This window comes from Culex pipiens, chromosome 2 (genome assembly GCF_016801865.2).
Source record: "Culex pipiens pallens isolate TS chromosome 2, TS_CPP_V2, whole genome shotgun sequence".
In the NCBI taxonomy this organism is placed as follows: Eukaryota; Metazoa; Arthropoda; class Insecta; order Diptera; family Culicidae; genus Culex; species Culex pipiens.
The window spans coordinates 17,579,677-17,599,353 of NC_068938.1; the positions used below are offsets into that span (position 1 = coordinate 17,579,677).

The 19,677-nt window shown below is 35.5% G+C and overlaps 3 protein-coding genes across 3 annotated transcripts in view; 2 read left to right on the plus strand and 1 right to left on the minus strand.

Moving 5' to 3' along the window:
- LOC120419468 (ras-like protein family member 11B) overlaps positions 1 to 2,308 on the minus strand; it is a 36,167-nt gene extending 33,859 nt beyond the window's left edge. Inside the window, exon 1 of the mRNA XM_039582154.2 lies at positions 1,187 to 2,308. Within this exon, the coding sequence (XP_039438088.1) occupies positions 1,187 to 1,376 (190 nt within the window). The 5' untranslated portion in view covers positions 1,377 to 2,308. The remainder of the gene's footprint in view (positions 1 to 1,186) is intronic.
- Positions 2,309 to 13,289: 10,981 nt separating this feature from the next.
- LOC120419462 (uncharacterized) lies at positions 13,290 to 14,481 on the plus strand. The gene is made up of 2 exons (XM_039582146.2): positions 13,290 to 13,560; positions 13,621 to 14,481. Exons 1-2 carry the CDS (start codon positions 13,385 to 13,387, stop codon positions 14,372 to 14,374), a joined length of 930 nt encoding a protein of 309 aa, XP_039438080.1. The 5' UTR covers positions 13,290 to 13,384; the 3' UTR covers positions 14,375 to 14,481.
- Positions 14,482 to 15,093: 612 nt separating this feature from the next.
- Positions 15,094 to 19,672, plus strand: LOC120419463 (protein YIPF6). The gene is made up of 5 exons (XM_039582147.2): positions 15,094 to 15,252; positions 15,312 to 15,443; positions 15,501 to 15,745; positions 15,806 to 15,963; positions 19,265 to 19,672. Exons 1-5 carry the CDS (start codon positions 15,226 to 15,228, stop codon positions 19,381 to 19,383), a joined length of 681 nt encoding a protein of 226 aa, XP_039438081.1. The 5' UTR covers positions 15,094 to 15,225; the 3' UTR covers positions 19,384 to 19,672.
- The last annotated feature ends 5 nt before the right edge of the window (positions 19,673 to 19,677 follow it).

Below are 19,677 nucleotides of genomic sequence, written 5' to 3' on the forward strand. Positions count from 1 at the left end.
TTATCTTTTGACCTGTTGGAGGCTTTTGCAAAAAGATATTGAGGTTTTTTTAAAAAAAAAATAACAGTAATTTGCAAAAGCTATGAGAAAAAGTCAAACAATTCCTGGATGTCAATGACATATTTTGAAGTACTTCAAAAGACCTTTCGAATCTAAGAGAGTTGGAATTGATGAAGTTTTACGAAAGTGCGAGCAATTTTAAGATTTTATATGTTTTTTGGACCTCAAACTTCAAAGCCCGTTTTACCCCACTTCCCTATGTTCTACTATAGAACGATACCATTATCATTTAAAATAAAAAAAGCTTAGAGGCATAGTCTGGTACACTACAAAAAATACGGCATACCTAATTTCACATAACATTTATAGAGGAAATATCAGTAAGAAATCACAGCCAAAGTTGACCTCGGAAAAATGACATTTTTAAAAACATTGGCAAAATCACATTTAAAATAAATCGAACTTCTAAACGGTAAATTTACTTCAAATTTAAGAGTTCTTCTTTCCAATGATTTTCAAACATCAAAAATTGGTTCAAAAATTGATTTTTGGCGATTTTTCAGATCGAAACCTGCCTTGAGGCGGGGTTGGGTTGTAAATGGTTAAAAAATATATATATTTAGGAATGCCAAACAGAACTGTTAAAGCCAAAAATAGTAGTTTATGCAACAAGTTGTAAAAAGAGGATTTTTTCAGCACGAGTCGTACTTTTATCCAACGAGGTTCACCGAGTTGGATAAATACGAAGAGTGCTGAAAAAATCAAGTTTTGCAACGAGTTCCATACAACATTTTTTGCTATTCCAAAAAAGACATACTGAGTGAAATTTTATGTCAAATTTTCATGTATTTTGTCAATAAATCGTTTGAATAAAATTTTTTTTGAAAAGTGTTACTTTTCAAAACAAGTGCTGAAAAGTGTTGCTATTCGATTCTGTTATTTTTGGTACAGAAAAGTAGGCTATTTTGTTTTTCAAGAATGACAGGAAAAGTAAGTAGTTTCACGACGGAATTGCAAAAAATCTGTTAATTTGAAGATCTCCGTATAAAAATTGATTTTTCGGTTCATAACATAAAAAAAAGATCAAATCCTTAAACATAAACCACTTAAAGCTCATCGTGAACCAATCCACCCGAGTCAACCCAGTCAATCACGTGGACCCACTTCCCCCCCTGTTACAACTTACCCGTCTTCCCCACGCCGCTCTGGCCCAGCACCATCACCCGGAATGGCTTTGCCGCCTTGGAATGTAACCCGAGCTTCACCAGCGACGAGGACGCCAACTTGGGGCTTGTGGTGCTGGTGGCGGTGGCCAATCCTCCCACCACCGAGCTCGTGCTGCTGGCCACTTCCTCCTTGCTCCGCGTCAGTGGCATCTTCTAGAATCCTTCGCAGAATTCCCGCCGCAACTTTTTCAATAAATCGTGCGTGTGTGTGGGTTTTTTTATTGTTTTCTTGTCACCAAAGTTGAGGTTTTTCCCAGGATTTCCTTACGGATAAAGTTTTTTGGATGGATGATTTTTCCAGGCAACAAGCAACACTCAATTAATAGTTGTTTTCTTCTTCGAATAATTCGAGTTATTGGGAAGCATCTACATCTGGACGATAAATTCCAATTATTTTCGCAGGCCACAACCAATATAGTTGGTGGTGTTTACACTTTGTCGGAACACTTTGGAGAAATTTGATTGCCAGACTAGTTTATCGGTACCGGCTGGTTTAATTGATATATTTCCTGAGTTTCGATGTCTTCTGGCTTCTGACTTCTTCCAGCCAGGGCACGTGTCTAGAATGACTTGGTCATTGTCCCTGCTTTGCACAAAATTGTGATATCCACGAGAAAGGTGATTAATTTATTTTTTCTTCCTTTTCCCCACCGAACGACACTAGTTGATTCTATTTGCTCTAGTTATTTATCAGGACTGTCGCTGGACACGAAGATAATCTTCTCACTTCCTGGCACTTCCACCCACAGACAGTCACTAATTGTCCCGTTGCATCGATAGACACTTTGCTGTGAACGCACTTGAACTATCGTGCCACTAACTAAAGTCACCATCATCATCGCGCGAGTTGGTTGAGTTGGCCCTACTCCAAGATCGGTTCTTCCTCCTTTCGCTCAAAAGTGTGTGATAATTATTCACAGATTTTTCCCAACTGACAGTGTCCTCTAAAAACCAGACACCATGTGTTTATCTTAGGAAACAAACAAACTACATCTCTAAACAGTTTCTCACGCCAGCTTAATCCAAGAGATGTTCCGGAGTTCCGTACCGAGCGACGTTCCGCCAACGAGTAACCGCCAGCTGGCGTTACGTTCGCCAATATATATCGGATTTTCCGCGCGCGTAAAAAGTCTCGCTCTCTCGAGAGAGAGAAAGAGAGAAAATTTCCGAATCTCTCTCTGTTTTGGTTTTTCCTCGCGTGGCGAGTTTTTCCTTTCCTGCCGACAAGCCTGTTGAACGCAATTGATGGTGCTGAGTTGTTCTCTCAGAAAAGATTGTTGTTTCGTAAATAATATTCGATTCAATGAAAAAAAATCCATGCAAGAATATTTTTATATAAATTGAGAAAAAAATTGCAACTGATTTGACAAAAAACTAAATTTTCCAGAGAACCCCATTTTGTTGTTGTTCAACAACTCAGCAAAACACGCGTTCGCGCGTTCACACTTGGCTTCAACAGTTGGCCCGAAGAGAACGTGAATTTCAAGCAAACTCCGCTCATGCGTTACATCTAAACCCGAAGGGAAGGTAAACAAAAACCTGGGGCGAGGGTACTGAGCAAAGAATTTGAGCGATTTTCTTGATCTTGACGTACGAGGACCTCCCCCAACCCCCTGTTTTATAACGCTTTTGTGATTGTAACAGCCAGGAATTTTGAATGAAACGCCTTCTGGGAATTTGTTTTTGGGGCCGGTGTAATATGGTTGTCACCAGCAGTGTTGCTCTGGGTTACCAATTACGGGGAAATGTAACGGGAGATTTCGTCAGGAGGAAAATCAAACGAGGTGGTATTTCGGATTGAATAGTGTCAATTGAAGTCAAGTTGCGGTTAAATTTTAAATCTGTGTAGTTATTAAATCAACTTTATCTTATTTTTTTGTGACTCTTTTTAAACGAGATCTTCTAATTTCCCGTCCCAGAAAAATAAAATTCCGGCAATTCGTGGGATTTCCAGAAAAAAATACCCTTTTTTATTTCCAGAGAAATTAGTAAATTTCCCGAAAATTCACGAATTTTAAGCGACTATATAAATCCTCCAAACTTTTTGGCTTTTTTGTAATGTCATGGTTTATTTCAGAAAAAAAAATATTTCTGAAGCATTCACAGCTGGGAATAGATCTTGCTTATTTGTTGGGGAACAAAAATTAGGCTGTTGCAAATATTTTTCAATGTTTACCCTCCATTTCAAAATCATTCCCGAAAATCAAGGGGCAAAACAATTTTTTTTTTCAAAAAATTGAAAGCTATTCAAATTGCATTTTCGTGCATATAAAATCATATTTTACATGTCTGGGATTGATCAAAAATAATCTAAATTTATGTGGGTTTTCAATGCATCGCAAAAAGTTTGTTTGCATCGAAATAAAATCTTGAATATTTTGAAGATGCTTGCAAAACAAATCGACAGGTGTAAAATGCACTTTTAATTACATTTTTCTTTCAATTGTCAATACCACGGCTTGATTTTTTTTTAAATTTGTTGAAAACTTTTCGTTTATCGGGAATTTTGATACCCCATGAAATTGGATGCTCTAGTTTAAGGCTCTGGAAGGCATCATTCCGAATTGGCCATTTGGCGGCCATGTTTGGTTTAGAAAAACATTCAAATCTTGATTCAGAATGTTTCAATCAAAAAACGGTTTTCTTTGTATTGTTTGTAGAAGCATTTTACATATAGTGATTATTTTTTCATTTCAATTTACTATTTCTGGACCCTGAATTCAGAAACACCATTGACAGCCATTGCCTCAAAAGTGAAATCTCACCTTAACCTGATTAATAAAAAAAAAAACAATTTGCTTGTCTCTATGAATACAGTTTGATAAATCACTTTGCCATATTTCAAGCTAATACTTATTTATTTTTTTCAAATAGTCCTTTGTTACAAAAAAGGAAATAAAACTGCATGTGATTTATTTTTATGAAATGCTACAGTAATGTCAAACAAAAACTAAAAAAATTGTTTAGAAATTTGTTGTTGCCCAAAGAAGAAAATAAATGGCCTCAAAAATTTATTGTTTCTTCTGATTTTAATTCTGATTTACATAGTGAATCCTGAACAGAAAAAATATGGTAATGATTAATTTAGAAATCGTGAAATAATGTGTAATTTTCAATGAGGAACTGATGTTTTTTTTATCAGTTTCTGTTGGATTTTTCAGTTAAGTAATTAATAATATGTGTGTATATACCAGTGATTCCCGACCTTTATTTATTCATTCCCCCTTGGCTGAGTATCAAGAAATTAATTCAGCCCACCCTGTTACATTTTGCTAATTGATATAATTTTTCACAGCATTTTTTACATTATCATTATTCATACCATTTACACTGGCAAATATTTACAAAAAAATAAGCATTTTAAGCCTCCTTTACATTACCTGCTCACACCTGGAATGCTGAAACTCTCGAAAAATATTTGGCAATATATTTTTTTCAATGTTTCTGTCTATAGAAAATGCAACACTTACAGTTTTATTTTTTATCAATTACTTTTGTAAATAAACTAAGTAATAATTTGATACTCAATTATTTTTCAAAGCCATATCAATGCTAAAAAAAGGGGGACTCTCAGAAATAAATGTAAATTATGTTCTCAAAAATCAAATCAACCTTTAAAATATATTTTTTAAGGAAAAAAATAACAGTTTAAAATGAATTAAAATTTAATTAATTTTCTTAAAAAAAATTATCATTGCAATAAACAAAAAAAAAATCTGAATGTAATTCAACGTCAAAATCCTGATATGCCATGATGCTTTTCCCCCATCTGCATTGTTTTCCTCGAAAACAGTTTGTTGAATAAGAATAATATTGCACTGTTTGTTTCACTGCTTATCTAACATAGTCATGTGACGGCATCTTCTGAAAAATGGGCGTGGCCAACCATTCTATAAATAACCTCAGGTTTTCTCGCTTTGTTACACAAATGTTATCGGAGTACAGGTTATATAACTGATATTCAACAAACATATTCAACTTGACATTGCGTGTTGTTAGGTGGTGTAAATTTGTACGTGAGGTATTTATAGTTTCAATTATGTTTATTTATCGAAGATTGCAATAATTTTAATTGTTGACCGATTATTTATAAAAATATCGCCGGTAAAAGCTACGAAAAATATCAGCTTACGGAATTCATGATAGAAAAAACAACAAATTAAAATCACACCAATTTTCAATATTACTCCGTGGTACGGTAATCGAAATGACAGTTGAAACGGTTTGTTATAACAAAGTTACATAATGGAGTTATAAAAACTGACTTGAAACAAACTTATATAACTTTATTTCCAATGACAGCCTTTTCTGGAGTTAAGTTGTATAAATAGCTCACTGCAGTATAACAAAGCTGACAGCAGCCTTCTTATTGACGTTTAGGCCAGCTTGTTTACTATGAAGCCTCGTGGAGAGATGTGGAAGCGCGCCTGGACCTGCCGTGGAGATAACAACAAGTCGTCGAAGTCATCTTATCGAATCTTGGGAAAGACGAAGTTCTTCAAAAAAATGAAAATCTAAAAGTTCGCCATGAAGAGGGTTTCACATGAATCACAGTTAAAGAGCGCGAAAATATTATTTTATTTTTTTTATGCAATTTTTTTCTAAACAAATCGGCCAGAAACAAGCGTACTAAAATAGTCAGAGATACTATTCATATTGGCTTCGTCGTTGATTGAAATTCTGATAAGAACCGTTTGTTTACATGTAAGTTGGGTAACGGTTAGACAACTGTTTTCAATCTATCTTTCCTTTTCAGTGTGCGCCTTGATTTGACAGCACAGCCGTTAACCACGCCCCCTTTTTTCGTTGAATCTCTTGTTAGCTAGCACAGTGTTGTCAGATACATTTGTACAACTTACTCTGATAACTTGCATCTTATTCTGGCAAGTTATACAACAGAAAAAAGTGCGCTTTTTCCAATGCACAGGAGTTGTAGAACAAGTTGTGGTAACGAGGCCGTTCGGTTATACAACCAGTTAGGAAATACGTTTATCTGACAAAGTATGTTGCTTGGGTAAGAACGATTTGAAAAATCTCAAACAGTTTCATTTAAAAGATTTGACTGAAAGGATATCCACATAAAATTATCAAATGAAATTTAATTATTTTTTTAATTAAATTATTTTATTTGAATAAGAAATTTCCACTGAATCTAATTTCAATGAGGACTGCAGCTTTGAAAAGAAAAAAAAATATTTGTTTCCAGAAATTTTGAACAATTTAGAAACATATTCAGTGGTCAAACATCATAATTTTCTACATTTTCTAATTCGTAATAATTTTTATGTGAAAAAAGTTAATTTAAAAACGTAATTATTTTTCCCTTCTGCCACTTTTCAAATGAATATTTTTGTGTCATTTTATATGAACAGCTGCCAAAACTATATAAGCCATATAAAAAAATACTTATAGAATAAAATTCTGGAATTTGGGAAGAATTGCTCATGTAAAGAATAATAAAAATTGCGTTCTAATATTTTTTTTCTGAGCTATAAATTATGCACTGAAAAAAATTCGATAAACAACAACAACTTAAATCATTACTATGTTGAACACCAACAAAACCGGCAGTTTGTCCTTGGAGCGAGTACAATTTTGTTTACCTTTCTGTAACGATAAATAAATCTCGTAATTGCACCTGCGATAGTACACATTCTGCTGCTCGTTATGTACTCAGAGCATTGCTAACAACCTGTTGTGAGTGAGTTGACCGTTGGCAAGTCCATATGTCCGAACCAACTCTCTTTCCCACGTGGGCACCCCCAAACAAACATCCTTCACCTTGCAGAGTGAAAATTTTCCTTTGACGTGATTAAATGTAGTCACAACTGAAAAGTGCGAAATTGAAGCAACTTCGACGCAATATTTGCCGTCAAAGATAATCAGCTCTCGCTGAAGTTGTTTTGGCAAAATTTCTAATTAATTGTTTGATATTTTTTGGCGCCGAGTTTTCCTCCCATTTGATGAGGGGGGCGGGGTGGTGGAAATTGGAGACACTTTCATCCCCAACCACCCACCAGAGATTCACAATTTGTGGTAAACTTTTACGTTTCGATGGTGGTTTGCTTTCGAGAGCTGTTGGGTAAATATTTATCTATTTTGCGTTGGAATGAAAGAGCAGTTGACCTAGCGGGGGTTGGGGGTGGATGGAATTTAACGTCACGTGCTCTCAAAACAACGCAACGGCGAGCGTCATTAAGGATTTGGTTCGCGGTGTCAATTTTTTAGCGTGGCAACAGGTTTCTAATTACGTTAAAGGAGGATGAATTTCTGAGAGGGGCCATTCATGATTTTCTCTTGATAAATTGTCATTTATCCCAAAAACTATTTTTCATGAAGTAGATTATTGTTAAGAGTAAAAATTGTACAATAAAAATTACATAATTTATGGCCAACCCCGTCCCCGACTCACTCGAAGCAAACACCGTTCAAGTGTGAAAAAAGCTTCTGCCTAGCTTTTCCCATTCACGTGGTTGAGCTTCGCAGCGAAAGCTACGTGCTACGTGAATGTTTCACCTTGATTTACCTGCGTCGCTGTTCTGCCCGGGTGATATGAGCATTATGTAAATTGATATCAACAAACAAGTGACTGACTCCCACCGGGCTGTGACTCAAACGGGTAACAAGGCTACCCCCAGATTCCCAAATTACTTTTTGTGCTAAAAAATTATAATTTTAAAAAATATCCGTTTTGATTAACAAACTAAATTAACATTTTCATTTTATTTATGCAAACCAGGCAACCCTAATCCTGTTACTAAAATAACCTTCTTGGCATAATTTATGAACGGCTAGCTATAGTTGGGGCCTTAATATGATGTTGCTCGGTTGGCCATTTGGGCGGGCTTCCCTCTGGCGATAACGTCCAGGAGGAAATATTGGCACCCCATTTATCAGAGTTGATATAGTTTCGATAGGCTGTTGCTAGACGCCCAGATTTCGGTGCACACAGGTGGAATGACGCCGCGACGCCAGCATAAAAGTTCAACGAAATGCGTGACCTTCGGTTGAGGCCTGTTTCAAGTGGGCCATTTCGGATTGATAAGAAAATCTATTTTTGAAAAAGTCTATAAACTCGTTTGTCAATAATCTCCACCGGCGGCAATATCACGGTCAAGTTCAAAAGAAGGCCTTTCTCGGCTTTTCCTAGACAAATAAGAGGAAATGGTTGAAACGATATGTAGGTGTTGAAATACAAATAATGGTTGAAAATCGATCTGCGATAAGTATTTGTGTGACAGTTATGAAGAATAAAACACGTGTTCGTACGGATTCTATTTTTCCTGGTCAGAGATTAAAATAGATCCCCCGAAGACAAGATAAGATCTGGTTGACATGCATTTTTTATATCTGTCTCAAATTCAAATATGAAGTCAAATGTGAAGATGAACTTTTCCACTCTGTTTGTAATTTTTACATAATTATGCAAATTAAAAAAAAATGTGTTATTTTTTTCAATGCTGTAGTTTTTCTTATGTTATGAGAAAGTTTCTATCCGCGAAGAAAAAAAAAGCTGCTCCTTGATTTGCTTATTTTTTACATATTTTCAGCATTTTTGCTTAATTTTAATGTTTGAATAATTAATTGCTATAAAATAAAATATTTTTTCAGATGATCAAACAGCAACGCTCAAATGGGTGCGGTAGTCTAGCTTGTACGTGCGACAAACGCATCCTGACTTTCCTGGCCTGAAATCCCTTTGGCCTTTTGTCGCACTTACATCAATTTTCATGGAGTGACAAGATAGCACGACAAGATTGAAACTACTCTCATATGTAAAGTGACAAAAATGCACGGAGTTCTTTCGGTTTTTGTTGAATATCTCAGGATTGAAATCGAATTTTGGAGATCTGTGAAGGTCAAAAGATGAGGCATTGTGAGCTGCACAAAATGGCGTTCTTAACTCAATTTGGCCCAAAATGCACGTACGACAAGTTAGCACGATGGCGACGATATGAAAGACAACATCTTATTGGACCTTTTCAAAATAAAAAGCTCTAGAATTCTATTTAGAAAAAAAACTATTTTTCGCGAGTTTATTTTTTTTAAATTGATGATCAACGCTACCAATTTCGAAAATGGATTTTTTTATTTAGCTCAAAGTCCTTTTGTGTCCTCCGTAAATTTTTAAAAATCTGAATGCAATGAAGTAATTTTCTGATCGTTTTGGTATATTTTTCAAAGTTGTAGGTGTATCCGGGCAGACGGTAATAACGAAATTCATGCCATTTCAATAACAAATGCTGTTAAAATAACAAAAAATGTTATGGAATATTCTTGAAAAATCCATTTTTGCATAAGAGCTTAATAACAGTTTATGTTATCATAACCAAATTTTTTATTGGTCTGATATTGGTTGAAAGTCAAAACAATTTGGGAATAACATTTTTTGTTATGGAAGAATAACTCCAACTGTTATTGGGATGATCGGATTAGTTGTTAAAATAACAAAAAAGAATACCAAAGATTTGTTCGAAGAATAACGCAAAATGTTATAAGTCTGTTATTACAATAACAATCCAAAAAAAAAAATCATAATGGCGAATAACAAATCTTGTTAAAAATAACATAAAATGTTATTGGCCTAGTATTTTCAAATATCAAAAAATGTTATTCCCACGTTATTTCCGTCTGCTCGGGTAGTGAGTAATTTTCAGAAAAAATCGGTCCTTAGATTTTTTCGACTTCTAAATATTTTTATTTGTTAAAAAATGCGGAATTACTACTTCATTTTTTTGGGTTTTATTGTTTTTTTTTTAAGAAGGGAGGCACCTTACTTAATTTTATTAATTAAGTTTGCAAAATCAAACTTGTTATCGAAAAGTTTTATATAACTTTTCTAATAAAAGTAATCATTTTCAAGTTATAGCGTTTTGAAACATATTTTTTTTATTGAAAACAGGATTTTTTAAAGATGTTGTCAATCTTGTCAAGTCTTATTGTTAGGTATTGTTCAATAAATTCTTCTAAGAATTATTGTTTTTGAACAATCAATAACGGTCAATTAGTTGGTGAGATGCAGCCTTGCAAATACTAAAATTTTATTTTTTACATTCTAAGTGTCATCCAATTCGACTTTATTTTTAAAATAAATTGGGTCAGCAATTATTCGGATTTGGATTTTAAATGGTTGAAAGATAAAACATTTGCATAATATTCGGATCTTTCCGAATAAAATATTTTCAATTTTTCTGGATTTTTTTACCATTTTAAATTTCAGACTATATTTTGAAAAATATAATAAAAAAGTTTTTTAAAAAATCTGTAGAATATTTTCGGAAATTAATACTGGTGAAGTCCATTTTTAATATTTAAAATTATTCTTATTTAACAATAAAATAGGCTTAAAAAGGCTTTTATATGCCTTAACGTGAAAATTATGTATTAAGTCAAAAAAAAGTATTTTTCGATCGCAAAATTAAATGATATAATTTAAACAAAAACATTTGAGTTAAAACAGTATCAAAAATTGCATTTTACACTAGTTAGTAGTTTTGCAAACATTAGGCTGATGCAAATATTTAAACAAGTTTTTGACCCGCGGCTCTGAAAAAGGTCGAGAGGGGGCAAAAAATTGAAATAACAAGCCAAGGTTTTAACATTTGAAACATTTGAAAAGTGTTTTAAAATATATTGACTCTAGTTAAGTTGTTTCGCAGTCATTAGTTTTCAAAAAATGTAAGAATTGACAAAACAGAAAATTACAGCAAAAAAAAAAAACAAAGTTTTTGTGGTACTGTACACTGAAAATTTTCAAAAACTCTTAAGATTTTTGAATAACCCAAACATGTTTGAATCGGTTTGAAACGTTTATCAATGCATTTCAAATTGATGACAACTCAGTGAACTTGGATTTCCATTGAAATTTTGGAGATTTTTGGCCCTTGATTTTTCGGGCTGACTTTGAAGGGGGCGGGGGGTGACAAAAACAATTAAAAATATTTGTACCAACCTTAGTTTTCAAAAAAAAAAGATTGTTTGACAAATTTTTACTAATATTTGTACCAACCTAATGGCTAAAAAATTACGGATTTATATCGAAAAACAAAAACAGATTTTGGGAACTTCATTTCTTGTTAAAAGAAAAACATGAAAATTTAAAATATTTTTTTATTTATTAAAAACAAAAATCAAATCAAAAATCTTAAGAGTTTTTGTCCTCATTAATGAGCAATTCTCTACGAAAACGATCCTTTTTCTTCAATTATAATTTTTGTATTTTTTAACCCGGTGAAATTTTGATAAAGTGCACCGTTTTCATTCTCTATACTTTGCTTTATTGAACTTTGTTGATACGACCCTTAGTTGCTGAGATATTGCCATGCAAAGGTTTAAAAACATGAAAATTGATGTTTCTAAGTCTCACCCAAACAACCCACCATTTTCTAATGTTGATATCTCAGCAACTAATGGTCCGATTTACAATGTTAAAATATGAAACATTCGTGAAATTTTCCGATCTTTTCGAAAAAAAATATTTTCAAAATTTTTAAACCAAGACTAACATTTTAAAAGGGCGCTATATTGAATTTTTCGCCCTTTTGAAATGTTAGTCTTGATTTAAATTTTTTTTTTAAATATTTTTTTTAAAGATCGGGAAATTGCTGTTATATCAGAAAATGAAAAAAAAATTAATGTTTTTTTTTGCAAATCAAGTTTTAGTGACAAAAGTTAAATAAAATATCACCATTTTTTACCGTGTATCATTTTTTTTTCCAGTGTAGTCCATATCCACACCTACTACTTTGCCGAAGACACCAAATCGAGCAAAAAAATTCTTCAAAAGATACAGATTTTTGAATATTCATACATCATTTTTGTATGGACAACTGCCAAATTTATATGGAAAATTATATGGACAAGCTAACATTAGTTGATGCAAAATGGGTTTTTAGGCATACCGAAGGCACATAAAATGTTTCAGTCGGATTAAAAAATAAAACAAAATCGAATGACCGAAATCTGGTCTAATACCTTCAACTTTGCCAAAGACAACAATCAATCAATCAATTAGAACATTCCTTTCGTTAAATTTTTGTTTGGAAAACCAACGACATTTAATGGCTTTTTGTCATTGGAATTGTCCTCACAATATTTGAGTCAAAAACAACATACAAAAAAAAATGCAGAGATTTGCTGTTTCACAATGAAATTATAATGTTATAATTAATTATATAAATTGTCCACAAATAAAATTGGCATTATTTCTGTTGTAAAATCCTTTAAATATTTTAAACACTACATACGGTTTTGCAATCAAGTATCTCAAGTATTATTATAAAACTTATAAAAAATGTTTATTTGGCCGTCGCTAATCACGAAAATCAATTAAAAAATGATAAGTTTTTTGTAAAATTTACAAAACGAAAAATGTAATATGAAAAAATAAAAATAAGAATGTCACCTCACAAATTTACTACAAATACATAAAAAGATTGTGTTAGTAGATCAAAACAATCATAAACAAAGAAACAAGAAGTGTTGAAAATCCTTCGGATGGCAATTCCTTGTTTAACTTATTGTAATTAGCCTTTGTATCAACCCTTATCAATCCAAACAAAACAAACTCATCGCAATAAAATCTTTGCACGTCATAAAACAACTACACAAAACACCACCTCGTCACCAACACTGCTCCCTAATTGACTCCGGTCCGAAGATCATGACCAAAACCTAGAACTTCAAGTCGTCGACGGGGAATCGCTCCAAGTCCGGCACACGAGCCCATCTGCGCCGTAGAAGTAGGTTAATTGAAAGAATTTTGTTTCTATTCCAGGCCGGTCGTCGTCGTCGTCAGTGCAAAATCTCGTAATCAAATAAAAACAACCAAATATGAACGGTTTTGTTTAATATTCCTTAACACGATGATTGATAGTGCGGTATGGTTAGGGTTTAGGGGAGGTTAGAGCTGGTCTCATTTTGATGGAAGAGAAATCGTTCTAGGAAGTTTAAGGTACTCCGACGCACCATTAGAACGTTGAAGTGTTCCAAAAATTTGGCCTCTTCACACTGATAAGACAAAGCGCGTCTGTTGACTAAATTGCCCGAAAATTCTCAAATGGTGCCAAGTTCTGGCTACGATCAGAAGTGCTTCCTTTCGGCACTATTTAGTGCGATTAGTCTCTCCGCCTCGGTGTTTGTGTATAGTTGAAGTCGTCATGACTATCAACGTCATCGTTAAGCTAGTCGCGTTGATTGTTGTTCATAGCTGCTGCACGGAGTCGTCGACGACGACGAGTTCCGACAGTGGCGCGGCTCAGCAGCTAAGTCACTTCAATGTCGACAGCGCACCAGATAAGATGTCAACGCCGGATTTCGATCAGTATCTCGGAAGGTAATTGAGGTTGGTAAGTGGTAGTCCTTTGTGATGCTGAAATTTGTTTTTGATCTGTAGCTACATCGCCGACGGGGAGCGGATCGCGCTGATCTTGGACTACGATGGCACGCTGGCGGAGATCACCGCCCATCCGAACCTCACCCAGATGACGCCGCAGATGAAGAGTACCCTGCAGAACATCGCCAACAGTGGGAAGGCGTTCGTGGCGGTCATTTCGGGGAGGGATGTGTATGGTGTTAAGGAGAAGATCGGCATCGAGAACATCGTGTACTCCGGGAATCACGGACTGGAGGTGCTCTACCCGGATGGGACTAAACACAATCAGGGCATTCCGAAGGAAATCGCCGACAACTTCACCAAGATGATCGATCAGCTGACCAAGGAGCTTGCCAAAGACGGAGCTTGGGTCGAGGACAAGAAGGTCTCGTTAACCTTCCACTACCGCCAGGTCGATGCCAAGCTAGTTCCGGAGTTGGAAGTTCGCGCCAAGCAGATCATCGAGTCGTACGGATATCGGGCCAACCAAGCTCACGCTGCGGTCGAGGGGAAGCCTCCGATCAAGTGGAACAAGGGTCTTGCCGCGGAGTACATCCTGACGGATAGTTTCGACACGAACTGGCGCCAACGGAAGGTGATCTTCGCCGGGGATGACACCACCGATGAGGATGTGATGCAAGCGATTAAGGGCTCGGGGAGGTCGTTCCGGGTGTCGAAGGACCCGCAGGTCGAGACACATGCGGACTTCCGGATTCCGTCGGTTGATGCGGTTTACCAGCTGTTGAAGTGGTTGGAGAAGAAGGTCACGAAGTGATTGTGTTAACAAGTCGGTGCTGAGTGTTCAGATTTAGTGTTACAATTGAAATTGTTATTTTAATGAGATATTTTTGGAATGAATAAACCTATTTTTTAAATAACTAACTAATCTCTATCAATGCCATGTTTACAAACCGTTAGAAAGAAAGCTTACTCATCTCAACGATCTAAATGACAACAGTGAGAGGCAAATAAAACGCTTTAAAAAGCTTAATGGGCTGAGGAGCACGTGCTCAATGATTGGATTGCAAGAACGCGAGACCTTGATCTTTTGTTATTTCTATAAAGAATAAACCATCCGAATCTTGAAAATACCTTTTCCTAATTAGATTTTTTCAAAAATACAAACACGTTACCTTTGGCTGACTGTTCTACATTTCATTTCATATTAAAAGTGTCAACATTGCAAGAAAAAAAATATCAAAAGATTTATATTTAACTTCTTCTAAAAATCATTCATATTGAATACTGCAAGGGGTACGCCAGTCTATTCAATTTCACTGAGTTGTCAATCTCTGGAACACAACTTTGACAGCGCCTAAATGTACGCAACTCAAATGAACTCCTCTCTCTCTCTCGCTTCTTTTCTGTTTTCGCAACTTCATTCTCCCTCTCGTCCATCGCCATCCACCAATCAGCATGCGCAGCACAGCACCAAAACAACATCTCTTCTTTGCGTGAACGCCACGGCATCACTGCCCATGTGTCAAAATAAAGAACTGTCAAAAGGGCTGAAAAAAAATAGACGACAAGAGTGAATTTGCTGGCACAAGGGTGATAGAGTGGGATCGTAAAAATTTGAGGATTTCCCTAGGATAAAATTGTTAAGATTAATTTAAAATAGTCAAAATGTCATCACCGGAAACAAAACTAGAGGTAAAAGCTAATTGTTTATGTTTTGGAGTGTATTTTAACCAAGAAACTCACCAAAACAGCTCTACGATGACTACGCTTCGGCGACGGAATCGATGGAAGGTCAAATGTCGGTCCAGTCCGCGAGTCGGAACACGACGGATCCGTCCGCGCCCAACTTCAGCACACTTGACGAACCCATCAAAGACACATTCGTAAGTAATTCCACAATTTTACAATAAAATCAACCTAACAATCTTTCAACTTTGAAGCTCCGTGACGTGAAGGCGGTCGGCGTCAAATTTTACCACGTACTTATTCCAAGGGAGAAGAAGACCCTGCTAAAGGACTGGGACCTGTGGGGTCCGCTAATACTGTGCACCTTTATGGCCACGTTTCTGCAAGGGACTGGGGACGAGCTGTACGATGGGGGGCCGGAGTTTGCGCAGGTTTTCGTGATCGTGTGGATCGGAGCGATGATTGTGACGCTCAACTCGAAGCTACTGGGAGGGAATATGTAGGAAAAATCTCTTTCTTTAAATTTTTAATATTTTTAACAAATTTTAACTACTTTTAGCTCAATCTTCCAGTCGGTGTGCGTTCTGGGATATTGTTTGACACCCTGTGCCCTGGCACTGCTGGTGTGCAGAATAATCCTGCTAGCAGAGCAAACGACTTTCCTGTTCTTTCTTCGGTTGATCGTAGCAGGCGGTGGGTTCGGGTGGGCTACTTACGGTAAGTTTGAAACACAAAACAGATTCAAGAAATTTAATATCTCGCTACAAACAAGCTAGAAATGAGAATGAGCGCTTTTAAGGAATTAGTTAAATTTAAAATATTTTGAAATTTAATATTATTTATGAACAGCTAGTACTGTGAAATTGAAGCTACAAATGATTGAAAACGTGTATTTTCAAATGTTCAAAAGACGGCTTTAGCAAAAAAAAAAGTACAAACCGAGTTACCCCATCAGAGATTTATACATATAAAGTTGAGTTTTATCGGTCTTTAACAGATTCTGAATACATTCAAATATTCTATTGCTGAAAATTGCGTTTTTGAAATAGTTCTTGTTTTTGTATAGATTTTGAACTGACCTACCCTTATAGGTGAATCGATTTTTGAAAAATATCTGTTTTAACAGATTTGCAGAGAAATTGGGTCATACAAAAATGCTGAAATTTTTATGACCTATCTCACGTTAGTTATGAGCACCTAAGTGTCATTTGTACACATTTCAGAGGCCGGATCTCAAATATTTTGATGAAAAAGTTGTTCGGATCTATCCGGAGATCTGGCTCCCGGGTTTTTGTTGATTTGAAACTCCCGGGAAAAATGAACAGATATATTTTTTTACTGCCTTGAGGCTTAAAAAACTTTAAAGTAATATAACTATTGAAAGTGAACAACTTTCATGAAACAGCCCCGTAGGTGTTGTTCTAATATTACGTCCAATGATTTTTGGGATTCTAGACCCCATACTCCATGTAGATATGTTGTAAGAAGTAAAATTTAGATAAAATTTGTAGGTTTGACATTCTTACTACAGAAACAAATAGGTACATAATTGTGAGGAAGGCACCAACCACCATCGGTGGATTAAGTAATGTTTTTTTGTGTTGAAAATACGAAATATTATTTTTTAAACAACTGAGAAGTTCAAGAAAATTGTTTTCTTCTGTTTCCAAAATTGTGAAACAAACGGACCAAACTTTGTTGTAAATAATCTTGTATCCAATTCTTTAGGTAGAGCGTCAAATTTCCCGGGGTTACAAATTTCCCGGAAAACAGTAAATTTTAAACAATTTTCCCGGAAATCTTTAAATTTTTTGAAAATTGTTATGGTTTTAGCTTTGACTAATATTTTGCATCAAAATTTTATAAAACAGCGACACTAATGGTTGAAATAAGTGTGAAGATCAATTAATAGCTTGACTGCATTTGCCGGGACCGTGGTGTAGGGGTAAGCGTGATTGCCTCTCACCCAGTCGGCCTGGGTTCGATCCCAGAAGGTCCCGGTGGCAAATTTTGAGACGAGATTTGTCTGATCACGCCTTCCGTCGGATGGGGAAGTAAATGTTGGCCCCGGTCTAACCTAGAGGTTAGGTCGATAGCTCAGTCCAGGTGTAGGAGTCGTCTCCCTGGGTCCTGTCCCGGTGGAGTCGCTGGTAGGCAGTTGGACTCACAATCCAAAGGTCGTCAGTTCGAATCCCGGGGTGGATGGAAGCTTAGGTGTAAAAAGAGGTTCGCAATTGCCTCAACAATCAAGCCTTCGGACACCTAGTTTCGAGTAGGAATCCCGAAATCGGGAACGCCAAGGCAATGCTGTAGAGCGAATAATTTGATTTTTTTTGCATGTAAAAACTCATTAAACTACAAGTAAAAGTATAGTTTTTCTTCCCTGGGCTTTGTCATAATGAGTGTCATAGGTTTGATGCTTGTTTGGCAAAGAGTATGATTTGATTCGATGTGGAATTAAAATCGAAGTGTTCAGTATATTGCTGAAGCTTCCATTTTTACACATGGACACCACTTCATGCTGCGAGAACCCACTTTGGCGTAGTCTCAGGGCTTAATCGATGGCCGGTAAGCTGTCATCGAGACAAGGAGGTTCTCTGATAGTGGAAATATCACATTTGTACAATGAACCGCTACATATGTGATTTTTCCCTATCTTAATGTGGGTGTCAGGTTAGGATGCGGGTTTAAAAAAATAGTGATTGTAGAATTTAGGATTTTAACTATAAATATCAACTTTTTATACTTTGCCTTTAGTTATTTAGGGACAATATTAGTAACAGTGAATTTAGTAATTCTATCAGAATCGGTGATTTTCATTCAAGTAGCATAAAAACCATTCTTATTTGTCAAAATTTTCATAGAGTCTCGATCAATCAATAGTGAAATGATATCGGACCAAATTCGTTGATCTGTTGAACTAACGGTTGTCGGATTATGATTGTATCGATCATTGTTGCGAATCGAGGATCTACTGGAATTCTGACGATCAAATGGTCGTTTCTTTTTCAATTCACGACTTGTAAAATATCAACTGTTTTTTTTTGTTTTTTTAAAAGAAGCCAGACAGGTTTTAAAAGAAACGTTTTTTTTTTGGTTAATAATTAAAATGTCGGGGATTTGAGATAAGAGTAGCTTTCGGATAGGTTGCTTTAAATCTTGTATTCAATTCAAGTTATGTAGTTATCCACAAATGAATATTTGGACTTATATGAATAATTGAACTTTTTGGACTTATGAATAACACACAACTGTGCATTTATTCTTGAGTCAGATCCATACAGCGTCAGTATTTATTTGGTCGAAGTGTACTAATTCATTGGCAGATCTGATTCTAGTTGTAATGTACGACAAGACTACTGACGGACGTGACAGGACGAGGGCCCAGTTTAGAGGTTTCGTCATCAACGATGTGCGGCTGGATCACCCTCCCAAAAAAAAAAAAAAAAGTAAAAGTATAGTTTTTCTTATTTAATAACATCAAATCGTATCATAAATAAAGCTCTTGAGCACAATAGTTAAGCTTTTTATCATTTAACTCATTTTTTTCAAATAAATCAAATTTATTTAAATTTAAAATTTTCTGATGTTTGATCAATTCTTTTTTATAAGAATCGAACAATAAATGAAATTGAGAAAAAAATTGTTGAGATTCTCCATTTATTATTTTTTTTATTTTCCAAAAGTTGTATACTTCCGCTTAAATTTCGGGAATTTCCGGGATATTATTAAATTTCCCGGGAAACGGGAATATATATCGATAGATCCTATAATTTTGAAGAAACCAAAATATCTGTAATAAAAATCTTGATGCAAAAGATCTGGTTGATGTACACCGTTATGAGAGTATGATAGATATACAAATTAAAATTAAATCTTTTTCTTAAAAAAGGATCCGAGAGTAATCTTAACTTGAAAACTGAAAGTTTTTTCGACCTCTGTATTTTGTGCAGTTTAAAAAAATCATAGCTTGAGCAATAATCAAATTATTTTCCAAAAAAAAATCCTTCCATTTCAGCTTCCATCATATTCCTCGGTGACAGCCAGCCCGCCAACCGGAAGGCCCTGGCCGTCTATCCGATCTTTCTGTTTTACTTCATCATCTCGTGGCTGGTAGTGGCCCACAGTAACGTCTAAGGGTTAGCCAAGCCAAGTCTGAACTGAACTGAGCGAGAGAACGAGTGATAGCTGAGCAGAGAAACCACCCTCGATTTGAGTGTGTAGCTAGAGTCCTGTGTCCTGTGTAGTGTAACCAAGAAAACGATGACGTAGAAGCAGATGTGTATGTAAATATTTAGTTCGAGGCAACAGTGAGACGCTTTTTAACCCCGCTACTGTCAAAATCACATGACACGCTGTCGATCATCCATTTTTGTATGATATATTTCCTTTGCACACAATAAAACTATAAAATGTACTTGGAAAATGGAG